General features: G+C 46.6%; 1 protein-coding gene across 3 annotated transcripts in view; it reads right to left on the reverse strand.

Annotated features, from left to right (window-relative positions):
• Positions 1–13679, reverse strand: part of KIF14 (kinesin family member 14) — a 180296-nt gene that overhangs the window by 95949 nt on the left and 70668 nt on the right. For 2 of the 3 annotated variants that reach the window (XM_030207053.1, XM_030207056.1), the window contains exons 13-15: positions 11600–11784; positions 11168–11270; positions 6788–6948 (exon numbers count right to left, since the gene is read on the reverse strand). In XM_030207053.1, coding sequence (XP_030062913.1) covers positions 6788–6948; positions 11168–11270; positions 11600–11784 — 449 coding nt within the window. The remainder of the gene's footprint in view (positions 1–6787; positions 6949–11167; positions 11271–11599; positions 11785–13679) is intronic. The other variant, XM_030207054.1, reaches the window with a different exon arrangement.

The following is a 13679-nucleotide window of genomic DNA, read 5'->3' on the forward strand; positions in this document are numbered from 1 at the left end:
GGATGTACCGAAGCAGTACTCACCCAGGGCGGGACATAGAAATCCCTGACCTCAACACTGAAGCTCCAAACCGGGCCTCCGCCCGTGCAGCCACAGTCAAACGGTAATGCTTGGAGAATGTATGAGCCGAAGCCCCGTTGCCGCCTTGCATATTTCTTCCAAGGAGACGGATCCGGCCTCTGCCATCGAGGCCGCCTGAGCTCTCGTGGAGTGAGCCTTCAGCTGGATAGGCGGCACCTTCCCCGCGGCCACATAAGCCGCTGCAATGGCTTCCTTGACCCATCTTGCCACTGTAGGCTTAGCAGCCTGCAGACCCTTACGAGGACCTGCAAACAGGACAAACAGATGATCCGATTTCCGGAAATCATTGGTCACTTCCAAGTATCTGATGATGACTCGTCTCACATCCAGATATTCAAGAGCGGAGTACTCCTCTGGGTAGTCCTCCCTACGAAAGGAAGGGAGACAGAGCTGCTGATTCACATGGAAGCGAGAAACAATCTTGGGCAGGAAGGAAGGCACTGTGCGAATAGTCACTCCTGCCTCAGTGAACTGCAGAAAAGGCTCTCGACATGAGAGCGCCTGGAGCTCGGAAACTCTTCTGGCTGAAGTGATAGCCACCAAAAAGACTGCTTTCAACGTCAGGTCTTTCAGAGATGCCCTCGACAAGGGTTCAACAGGCGGCTTCTGCAATGCTCTTATCACCAGGTTGAGATTCCACGCAGGCACCACTGAGTGCAGAGGAGGGCGCAGGTGATTAACTCCCTTGAGAAAGCGCACCACATCTGGCTGCGAAGCCAGGGAAGCACCCTTCAGGCGGCCCCTGAAGCAAGCCAGAGCCGCTACCTGGACTTTAAGGGAACTGAGCGACAGGCCTTTCTCCAGACCTTCTTGCAGGAACGCCAACACTGAAGAAATTGGAGCAGTGAAGGGAGAAAGTGAGCCTGCTTCACACCATGCTGCAAAGATACGCCAAACCCTGGCGTAAGCAGTAGAAGTAGAGCGCTTCCTCGCTCTCAGCATAGTGGCGATGACCTTGTCTGAGAAGCCCTTCTTCCTCAGACGCTGCCGCTCAATAGCCAGGCCGTAAGACCAAAGGGAGAGGGATCCTCCATCACCACGGGACCCTGATGTAACAGGCCCTGCTCCACTGACAGCCGCAGAGGATCGTCGACTGAGAGCCTGATCAAGTCCGCATACCAGGGACGTCTGGGCCAATCCGGACCCACCAGGATTACCCTGCCGGGATGCTTTGCCACCCGGTCTAGCACCCTGCCCAACATGGGCCAGGGCGGGAACACATAGAGGAGCTCTTGTGTCGGCCACTGTTGGAGAAGAGCATCTACTCCCAGGGATCGAGGGTCCCGTCCTCTGCTGAAAAAGCGCGGCACTTGGCAATTGGCCGATGACGCCATCAGATCTAGGCTCGGCTGGCCCCAGCGCTTCGTGATGTCCAAGAACGCCTGAGCAGATAGTTGCCACTCTCCGGGCTCCAAGGTATGGCGACTGAGAAAGTCCGCCTTGACATTCATGACTCCGGCAATGTGGGCCGCTGAAAGCTGCTCCAGGTTCGCTTCCGCCCACTGGCAAAGACTCATAGCCTCCTTGGCTAGAGGGGCGCTCTTGGTACCTCCCTGGCGGTTGATATAGGCCACAGCCGTGGCATTGTCCGACAGGACCCGTACAGGCTACAACACCAGTACCGGGATGAACTCCAATAACACCAACCGAATGGCTCTGAGTTCCAGGAGGTTGATAGACCACTTGCCTCTGCAGGAGACTAGAGCCCCTGCGCTGTCCTTCCCAAGCAGTGGGCTCCCCAGCCCATCAAAGAGGCGTCTGTCGTGACGACAATCCACTCCGGGGTCACCAGAGGCAATCCTGCAGACAACTTGTCTGTCTGCGTCCACCAGCTCAGCGCCTTGCGCACTGCTGGGTCCACGGAAAGGCGCACAGCATAATCCTCCGACATCGGAGTCCAGCGCAGCAGCAGAGATAGCTGTAGTGGTCTCATATGAGCCCTGGCCCAGGGCACTACTTCCATCGTGGCCGTCATAGAGCCCAAAAGCTGCACGTAGTCCCAAGCCCGAATAGGAGAGGCTACTAGGAACTAGTCCACCTGAGCCTGAAGCTTGACAATCCGATTGTCTGGCAGGAACACTCTGCCCACTTGGGTGTCGAATCGAACTCCCAGATACTCCAGGGACTGAGTCGGGCGCAGCTGGCTCTTCTTCCAGTTGATGATCCATCCCAGGGAGCTCACCAGAGCAACTACCCGGTCCATAGCTTTGCCGCACTCTGCATAAGAGGGGGCTCGGATCAACCAGACGTCCAGATAAGGATGGACTTGTACTCCTTCCTTTAGCAGGAAGGCCGCTATGACCCCCATTACTTTGGAAAAGGTCCGCGGAGCAGTAGCCAACCCGAAAGGGAGGGCTCTGAACTGGAAGTGTCGTCTCAGGACTGTAAAACGCAGAAAGCGTTGGAGAGGAGGCCAGATGGGAATATGCAGGTACGCTTCCTTGATGTCCAAGGAAGCCAAGAACTCTCCTGCCTTCACTGCCGCTATAACAGAGCGGAGAGTCTCCATGCGAAAGTGCCTCACTTTCCAGGCCCGATTGACCCCTTTGAGGTCGAGGATAGGCCGGACAGAACCTCCTTTCTTTGGAACCACAAAGTAAATGGAGTAACGTCCCTTGCCAATCTGATTTTTTGGCACCGGAACGACCGCACCCAGGCGGATCAGGTTGTCCAAGGTCTGCTGCACTGCCACAGCTTGACCGGAGACTTGCAGGGAGAGAGTACAAACCCGTCTCTTAAGGGTTGGCAGAACTCTAGCTTGTAGCCGTCTCTGATGACTTCCAGCACCCACGCGTCTGAAGTTATAGTGGTCCACTCGCCCAGAAACGAGGACAGCCGTCCTCCAATCTGCACTGGGGCGTGGACCAAGGCCCCGTCATTGGGTACGAGACCCTGGGGGAGGACCGGAGGGAGCACCTCCGGGACGGCGGTCTCTGCGAAAGGAATGCTGCTTGGGGGAGAAATTCCTCTTGAAGGAAGAGGGGGCAGAGGAACCCGACTTGCCCGGGCGGTACCGACGGGCTTCCAGCAACCGTCCTCTGGAGGTACCGGGACGAGTACTAGCCCGAGCCCTGACCTCTGGTAATTTCTTGCCCTTAGACGTGCCGAGATCGGTCACGATTTTGTCCAGCTCGACCCCAAAGAGCAGCTTGCCTTTAAAAGGCAATCTAGCCAGGCGGGATTTAGAGGCGTGGTCAGCAGACCAATGTTTCAGCCAAAGCCACCGCCGCGCAGAGACTGTCTGAGCCATGCCCTTAGCTGAGGCTCTCAAGACATCATACAGCAAGTCTGCCAAATAGGCTAAGCCCGATTCCAGGGCCGGCCAATCAGCCCTCAAGGAAAGATCCGAGGGGGAAGCCCGCTGCACCATAGTCAGGCACGCCCTGGCCACACAGGAGCCGCAAACTGAGGCCTGCAAACTTAACGCAGCTGCCTCAAAGGACGACCTTAAGGCCGCCTCCAATCTTCTGTCTTGGGCGTCCTTTAGGGCCGTGCCACCTTCCACCGGCAACGCCGTTTTCTTAGTCACCGCAGTGATTAAAGAATCCACGGTAGGCCACAGATAGGCCTCACGTTCACTCACAGCCAAAGGATAGAGGCGGGACATAGCCCTAGCCACTTTAAGGCTCGTTTCCGGGACATCCCATTGAGCCGCAATTAAGGTGTGCATGGCATCATGCACGTGGAAGGATCTAGGCGGGCGCTACGTCCCCAGCATAATGGCAGAGCCAACAGGGGCTGAGGGAGAGACGTCCTCCGGAGAGGAAATCTTTAAAGTGTCCATGGCCTGTAACAACAGGTTGGGCAAATCCTCTGGGCTAAAAAGCCGCGCTGCAGAGGGGTCATCCGCTCCATCCGAGCGGGGATCTATCTCCTCCAAGGAATCCGCAAAGGACCGTTGGGAGACCTCAGACACGCTGCCCTCATCTACATCGGAGGAGACAAAAGTCCTCCAAGGCCTGGAAATCAACCCGAGGGCGTTTACCTCTGGGAACCTCAACCTCTTTATCAGAAGAGGGAGCAGGGGCAGCGTTTTGCATGAGGAAAGCCTGATGCAGCAGCAAAACAAACTCGGGGGAGAAACCCCCCAGACAGTGCACTTCCGCAGCCTGGGCAACAGCCCTAGACGCACTCTCAACCGGCGCTCGCAATAGCGGGGGAGAGACATGCTGCGCATCCAAAATGGCGTCCGGCGCGAAACTCCGTGAAGGAGCCGCGCGGGAAGAACGGCGCTTAACTTTAGCCGCTTTGTGCCGTCGCCCAAATTAAGGGCGTTCATGGCATTAATGTCTCCAACCTCAAGGGCGGCCCACGAAGAAGCCGTCCGAGCCGCGTGGCCGGCCAAGATGGCGGAGGCGAGGAGCGGGGGATGGGCGTTTATGGCGGGAAAAAACCGCCACGCCGGAGGAACGACCGGGACATTCATCGGTCACTAAACTGTCACCCATCAAGGGCGAATCAGGTTGTAAAACCCCCGCATCCCCTCTAGAAGCGCTCCAGCGATCCGGGGAGCGACCCTTTGCGCCCTCGCCCTCCGACGCCATATGCCACGAGGAGAAGAATCGGGGAACCCCCTGCCCGCTATAAAAAGGTAAAATTACCTGCTTGCCGCTCCGAGCTGTAACGAACTGGTGTCCCAGTGAGTAGCTGCAATGAACGTTTAAAGAAACGTCGAATTAAACGTCTTTAAAGACGTTTAAAATTTTTTTTTTTTTTTTAAACGGAGCCAGCGGGAGGGGGGAGAAAAGGAGGGACCTGGCACCACCAGGTTTGCACTTGCTCAAAAGAGCCCTCAACCCCAGGCCTCAACAAAACCTAAGGATTAGGCTTGGAGGCCTAGCCAGAGCTGCTGCTGTGTGTGACCACCACCTGCTGAGATAGAGAACATACTGGGGAGTTTCCGGCAGCACATGACCACATATAGGGAGGCAAAAGTTTGCTCTCTATCTCCACCTGCTGGTAGATGGACACAACCCACCAGTCTATGGATTGATCAGCTTGATGATATGGAATTTGTACTTTAAAAATAACCTGACGAGAGAAGAACGGAATTCATTAAAACAGCTTCAAAACAATGAGGGAATCATTAAGAAGGCAGATAAAGGTGGAGCTGTCATAGTACAAGAACGGGTGGACTATATGAGAGAAGCAAATGCAGTTATGTGATTGGAATGTATATGTGAAGTTAGGGGAGGACCCAACAATCAGGCTGCAAATTTTGATCAAAGACAAAGTCTGTGGGTAGCTTTCTTGAGAGGCAGAAACTTAAGAGATTTTAAGCCCTGCTTATTTATCTTTTAGTAATGGGATGTCGCTGCCATTGGAAGCAGGACATCGAAAATGTGGCTCATGTAAGGCCTGTGTTATTATGAGAGAATGTCATGAGTTTGTAAATCCTTGTAATAGTGAGAAGTTTTAACTCAAACAAGATAGATTGTCGTTCTGATTTTGTGGTATATTCCCTACAATGCCCTTGTGGGAAATTGTATATAGGCAAAACCACAAGAAAGCTAAGCATTAGGTTGAGTGAGCATCGCTCCTGTATGCTAAATCACAAAATGACAGCTCCATTGGTGATGCATTCTGGACAATTTAAGCACAGTTTTGATGAATTTGAATGTTGAGTGATAGAGCGTATATTACCCTCAATACGAGGGGGTGATGGGGACAAGTCTTTAAAATGGAGTCAGCAACGTTGGATTCACAGAGTGGATTCTCTCGAACCAAAGGGAATGAATGTGGCAGTGGAATTGACTATTTTTCTTTAATTTTTCGCTTTGTGCTTCCTTTGACAAGTGTTTTAAAAAATTTAAAAAAAGCACAGTTGAACTAAGACATTAATGGTTGTTGGAAGAAGCAGTTTAGATCTGATTGGCCAGAAGCAGAACACAACATGATCATGGATTGGTTAAAGAATATATATATGATCATGTTGTGTTCTGCTTCTGGCCAATCAGATCTAAACTGCTTCTTCTAACAACCATTAATGTCTTAGTTCACCTGCGCTTTTTTTTTTTTTTTTTTTAAACACTTGTCAAAGGAAGCACAAAGCGAAAAATTAAAGAAAAATAGCCCATTCCACTGCCACATTCAGCTCTTTGGTTCAAGAGAATCAACTCTGTGATTCCAACGTTGTTGACTCCGTTTTAAAGACTTGTCCCCCATCATCCCCTCATATTGAGGGGATGATACACACATATATATATATATATATATATATATATACACACACACATACACACACATATACATTTACAAACAGCGTCATGGTCGATGTCGTCTAGTCAGCCTGAAAGGTAATGGCGGATGTCAGTTAAAGGTGGGTTAAGAGAGAGAGGTACAGATAAGTAAACTGCATGATATATGAGGTTTTATATATAAAAGACAAGTAAAAATAAGTTTTAGGTAGAATAAATGATGTGCAACGAATAAGCATTGATGAAAAGGTTTTTGCCGATAGAATGAGGTCCAGTGTGAACAGCCCTGAGTAAGCTTTAAGCGTTAAAAGAGCATTCCACGGACCGGTCCACTAGAGTGTTGTATTACCATAGACCTCTGAGGCTTTTCCCTTTCTTTTCTCAGTTTGGTATTAATAGTATTATCCACTTAGGATTGTTATTTTGCAAGTATAGTGTGGATAGAGGCTCAATTTAGTTGAAAAAGTCAGTTAACACCTATGACAAGTCAGTTGTTGTGAAGTACTTACTGTGATTTCTGTGCAATAAGCAATTCATTCTTTGCAAATTCAAAGTCTTTCAACCCATCACAAGATAAGACTGGTCCATTAGATGGCCCTTTCCCTTTCTGAACCTCTACTGGGTGATTGAATCTGAAATAATGATCTCCACCAAGAATCACTCTGTCACCCTAGAACGAGAATTTGAAAAAGGCTATTTCATGTTTTTCTAATCAGATCTCATGTTTTTCTACAGGGTGAGGCAAAAAAAACAAAAAAGTAACCCCCATAGAGTTTGCCGTTTTCTTAGCAACCGCTTGGAATTTCAACATGAAATTTTACAGCTGTATTTGTTGTTACTATCTACGTTTATGTGCCGAGAAGAATGAGATTATCTTTAAACATGTAAAAGTTACAGACTTATCGTGATCACCCAGCAGTTTTCACGGTTTTAAAAATGTTTGCACTACAAAACTACCAATATTTGGGGGGGGGGGGGGGGGGGACACAGAATAAAAGCTTACTGTTAATGACATCACAGTGACGGACTTTTGTCTGGGGAGCAATGTTGGAGGCCTATCACAAGCTTCACCCAAAGCCACAAGTCGCCAAAATCAAGGAAGCACTGCAGATCTGGGACAGCCTGCCAAAGGGACCAATTGACAAGGCTATTAACTTCCCAAAGCGACTGAAGGCCTGTATTAAAGCTCGGGAGTGGACACTGAGCATTTACAGCGACTGCGAAAATTCTGACACATTGTTAATTGTATCATTTGAATGACATTATTTTACTGTGTTTTACCTTGAACACTAACGTGCAAAAAAACTAGGTAGTAATGCTAGAATGTCAGCAACATCAACATAGCTTAAGATAATTAAAATGTTGTTTAATAATTTCTTGTTGAAATTCAAAGCGGTTGAGAAAATGCAAAACAATCTAAGGGTTTACTTTTTTTTTTGTCTCGCCCTGTACAGATGTTATAAAAATAGTTTTGACAGCAGTAAAATTATGCCCCAAGGATTAAGAAAGAAAGAAAGAAAGAAAGAAAGAAAGAAAGAAAGAAAGAACTCCCTGCAACATCCATAGACATTATTGCAAGTAATGAGACATCTAAGTAATCATTTGACTGCTATAGGAAATTTCATTTGATTATTAAAACTATTAAAACAGCTAACAAATGCCTTTCAAACCTTTATCCACAAGGGGCCAAACAGATCCGAAAACATTCTGGCAACAGATATACAATAACGGATGGACAGCACAGACCAACTCCACAAATTTCCTTTCTGAATGGGATCAAAGATACAGAAGCATACTAGACGAAATAGCACCCTTGCGCACAAGAACATCACATAGACATAATCCAGTACCATGGTTCAACGACAAACTGAAAAAACTACACACACAAACCAGAAAGTCCGAACAAGCATGGATAAAAAGAGACGGTCTCACACTTAACGCTTGGAAGCAAGCACATAGGAAATATAAATACGCAATAAGACACGCCAAAAGATCATACTATAAAACCAAAATAGGACCTGATCACAAAGACACGAAGAAACTATACCAACTGGTACACAAATTACTATACACTACTTCAGTAACTACAACCAACTCAGACAACCCATCGGCAGACGAACTTGCCAAAAACTTCAACGAGAAAATTGTAAAACTACGGAACAATCTTCCTCAGAACACCACCAATATAGAAAACTTCATTTATAGCCTGGACCCAATCTCAGGAGAATACCCAGCGGATCGAATCTGGTTAAACAACTTCGCTCTCCTCACCGTCAAAAGTTGCCCACGCATTGAACACAGCCTCCAATACCCACAGCAAATTGGACACCTGTCCCAGCTACCTAATAAAATCCGCCCCTGACCACTTCAGAACAGATCTCACTTCCCACCTAAACTTCATGCTCCAACAAGGTCTCTTCCCCAAGGAAAATGGTAACATCCTACTCACTCCCATACCAAAAGATACTAAGAAAAAAAAACAAATGATCTCACCAATTACCGCCCAGTAGCACCTATTCCACTACCAGTTAAGCTGATGAAAAGTATGGTAACCAAACAGCTCACCGATTACATACACAAATTCTCTATACTTCATGAATCACAATCGGGATTTTGCCCTCAGCACAGCACCGAAACAGCGTTAATCACTCTCCTGGCCAAATTCAAACAGGAAATAGCAGCAGGCAATAACATACTTCTCCTCCAATTTGACATGTCTAGTGCATTCGACCTGGTAAACCATTATATACTACTAAGACTCCTAGACTACTTCGGGATTGGTGGAAATATACTCAGTTGGATCAAGGGCTTTCTAACCACCAGAACATACCAAGTGAAATCAAATTCAACTATATCATTGCCGTGGAAAGCAGACTGTGGAGTACCTCAAGGATCACCACTTTCACCAATCCTTTTCAACCTAATGATGACCCCACTAGCCAAGTCCTTATCTACCCAGGGCCTCAACCCATTTATCTATGCAGACGACGTTACAATATGCATCCCTTTCAAACATGATTTGGCAGAAATCACCAATGAAATCAACCTTGGCTTGCACACCATGAACTCATGGGCAAATGCATTCCAACTAAAACTCAATACAGAAAAAACACATTGTCTTATCCTCTCATCCCAATACTACACAAACATACCTACAAACTTAATCACTCCAGATTACACCCTCCCTATCTCAGATAACCTGAAAATCCTTGGTGTCACAATTGACAGGAACCTTACACTCGAAAGCCAAGTTAACTCTACAATCAAGAAAATGTTCCACTCAATGTGGAAACTCAAACGCGTAAAACCATTCTTCACAAGGGCAATGTTCCGCAACCTGATACAATCAACGGTACTAAGCCATGCCGACTACTGCAACAGAATTTACTTGGGATGCAAAGACCAACTCATAAGGAAGTTACAGACCGCCCAAAATACAGCAGCCAGACATATTTGGAAAATCACGATTCGAAAGCGCCAAACCCCTTTGAGAAAAGCTACATTGGCTCCCAATTAAAGAATATATTACTTTTAAAGTCTGCACCCTGGTCCACAAGATTATCTATGGCGATGTCCCGGGATATATGTATGAACTCATACACCTGCCAACCAGAAACTCGACTAGATCATCACGAACATACTTAAATCTTCACCACCCTAGCTGCAAAGGTCTAAAGTACAAATCAATTTATGGATCCAGCTTCTCCTATACAAGTACGCAACTCTGGAATGCACTACCAAAAGCCATAAAGACAACGTACGACCACCTCAGCTTCCAGAAATCACTAAAGACCAACTTATTCGAAAAAGCATACCCTTCTGATCGAACTTAAATGCTTAATTCAGCAATACAAACAAAAACTTATAATGAACACATTATAACCCCTCTTCTCTCTGATTCCCTACTGTGTTTGTAACATATTTATTTCACTGACTATAACATTACTCTGTATTTGTTTCATCACCTGAGGTAGCTACCACCTCATGGTATTATGTAAGCCACATTGAGCCTGCAAATAGGTGGGAAAATGTGGGGTACAAATGTAACAAATAAATAAATGCTCCTATATAAGTACTTAAAAATTCACATGACCCCAGTCGATGAAAACAAAAACAGCAAACCCCCCAGTCTTCTGTCTCATCCACTTTCCTATTGGAGTGGAGTGGCCTAGTGGTTAGGGTGGTGGACTTTGGTCCTGAGGAACTGAGTTTGATTCCCACTTCAGGCAAAGGCAGCTCCTTGTGACTCTGGGCAAGTCACTTAACCCTCCATTGCCCCAGGTACAAATAAGTACCTGTATACAATATGTAAGCCGCATTGAGCCTGCCATGAGTGGGAAAGCGCAGGGTACAAATGTAACAAAAATAAAAAAATAAAATAAAATATTGCCTGAACAGCTACAAAAATCAGTAGGCACTTTCTACCCAATAATGCATCAGATTTCAAAGTGAAAGTCACACACATTTTTAGTTTGAAAAAGTGCCTACAGACATAAGCAGGTACTTTTTAAAACCTTTTCTACGAGTACTTTTTCCAACTAAAAATAAATGTGCATTCTTATGAAAATACATAATATGCACGTCATCAGTACCCTAAACCTATGAATCCCTCCCTTCAGTACAGGTAAAGCATGAGCAGGTGTCAAAATGTATCTGTATCTGCACATGAGGACAACTTTGAACTAGGTCTGAAAAATGCTCCATTTGCACGTTCTATTATTATTGACGGCTATCAAACCACAGTATTTCCTGAAAAAGGGACAGTTCCAACATGAGCATCCCCTTTAACACACAAAGGGGGTACTTCAAGGTATATGTTTCCTTTTAGTTTAGAGAACATTTAATAATCCATGCAAAATTAAAATGGATGTCTGTACTTGTCTACTTACATGATGCAGAACAGTTGATTCTAAAATATGCTTTCCATTTACATATGTTTTGGCATCTGCCAGTGGAGTAATACTCACTGTACCATCAACATTTTTTATAATGCTGTTAAAACAGGAAATATCAATTAGAAATACATTTTGCTTTTGACTACAGAATCTCCTAAGGAAATCAGATTTCTCAAAAATACCAAGTCACTTCTATTAAATTCATACAGAACGAAGCTTAAATACAGTATTATTCAAAAAAAATCTAACTACATTTTTGTACCATTCCATAACTCTCACCAGTTGCTTTATTTGATCTAGAATTGTTAATGCACTATTTCAACACCATGACAACGTAAGAGAATCCAGTCAGTTCTTCACTATTATAAACAGTAATAGCTTGGCCTGCTGCTGCAGGAGTGCACTGTTTCCCTCTACCAACCATACCAATGATCAGCAGCTATCAGAATTCCAGTCAGCTGGATGTCATGGCTTGAATCTGCTTTGTATTTCCCAACAGTTGTTTCTCCCTCTTTTATCATGTAAAGCAGCATCTCAGAGAGCTGAGGATCCTCATTCAGGTTCACAAGGTTTGGCAAGCGATTGTCCATCTTGAATGTAATTCCAGCTTTCTGTAATACAGTTCCAGTTACAAATCGTCTACATTTACTTAGAGACAAATGTTCATACAAATATTCAATTTTCTACTTTAGACTTCGATTTGTCAGACATAACTAATTTTAAATACTTCTCCTGTCGTACCATAAATCACACACAAATGTGTGTCAAAACAAATCTCAAAAGCTATTAAGCTCACCAAGATAGCGAAGATACTTACCTGTAGCAGGTATTCTCCGAGGACAGCAAGCCATATATTCTCACATGTGGGTGACGTGTACCATATCGCCCAGTTCGTAGCTTGAAAAAAAAACACAAAAAAAAAGCTTTGTATAGCTTTAAGAGCACGTGCAGCACTCCCACCATGCATGCACAAATGCCTTCCTGTCCGCTGTGAGAGCATGGGTCCACCAGTACAATGAAGTAGCAGAGAGGCAACTCCAAGGGGAGGAGGGAGGGTATAAGAACATATAGCCTGCTGTACTCGGAGAATGCCTACCATAGGTAAGTATCTTTGCTTTCTCTAAGAACAAGCAAACCAATAATTCTCGCATGTGGGAATCCCTAGCTACCAGGCTCACCGAAAACAACAGTGGTAATATGAACCTCGCAACACTGAAGTCAAAATACAAAAACTGTAAGAGTGCAGTCTGGACCAGAAAAGAACAAAATAAAACAGGCCTAGGGGGTGGAGTTGGATTCTAGACCCCAAACAAATTCTACAGTACTGTCTGTCCAAATCAATGGTTGCGTCAGGTATGCTGCTGAAGGCAGTAGCGAGATGTGAAAATGTGGACTGAAGACCACGTTGCAGCCTTGCAAATTTCTTCAATGGAGGCTGACCTCAAGTGGGCTACCGACACAGTCATGGCTCTGACATTGTGACAGTCACATTTACTGTGGCTATGCTCTGCTGGAGCCAGTCAACAGCCTGTCCCCAACTTTGACTGGGGAGCTGTCTGGGCCTTAGGCGAATGCTGTTGACAAGAAAAAGCATGAGGCTGAACCTGCTGAGGTTGGCAAGGAGCATACCTATGCCTCTGAGCAGTAGGGATCCCTCTTCGACTTGCCCCAAAACCTTCTGGATGAGGAGGTAGTTGCAGAAGGAATCTTAACCCTGGGTTCATCCTCCACTTCCAAAGGACTAGGAATGGCAGATGCCGTTTCCTTAACAAAAGATGGGAAGGAAACACTCTCCAGTGAAGATTTTCTCCTTTCCAATGGAGAGGAGGGATCAGATTTAATATCATAGGACAACTCATCAGAGAATTACAGTGGATCCTCATCAGTCTCCCATGAGCTCTCCTCATTGGTGTCAGCGAGAAATTCCTCATGGGAGGGCCTAGATCGAGCCTGCCTTGACAAAGCGAAACCATGCCCCAAGAGGGGCATCAAGATGTCGGCTCCCATCTAGACTCCGGCAAAGCTTCCTCCACAGACGTCAAGGGGGTGCAGAAACGGACGGCAGTCAACGACGAGGCCGCAAGCAGCACCAGTATCTGAGACCTCACCATAGACTGATGGCCATGTGGGACAGCAGCAAGAGGCATGGCAGGCACCAGCATCCCAGACGCCAATGCACTCCAATGAAATAGCCCTGCCAAAAGCTCAGGGAGCAAGGCCCAGAGCACTCATCAAGGGCCGACTTCAAGAAAGGCTGTGGCGTCTGTTCAGAGACAGGCTACAGAACTGTCGGAGTCTGAGCAGGTGTCTGATCCTGGCTGTGTGGAGACCCACATATTGGTACCTCCTGTATGGAAGGGGTGTGGTCCTCTCAGCGCCAACGCTTCTCGGGTACCGGGTGTTTCCTCGGTGTTCCAGAGGAAGATCAATGTCAATGCTTCTTGGGCTTGCCCTGATAGAGTCATCAACGCTCCTTGGTGCCAACAAGGACGATGTCGAATCCTCA

Source organism: Microcaecilia unicolor, chromosome 6 (genome assembly GCF_901765095.1).
Source record: "Microcaecilia unicolor chromosome 6, aMicUni1.1, whole genome shotgun sequence".
NCBI lineage: Eukaryota > Metazoa > Chordata > Amphibia > Gymnophiona > Siphonopidae > Microcaecilia > Microcaecilia unicolor.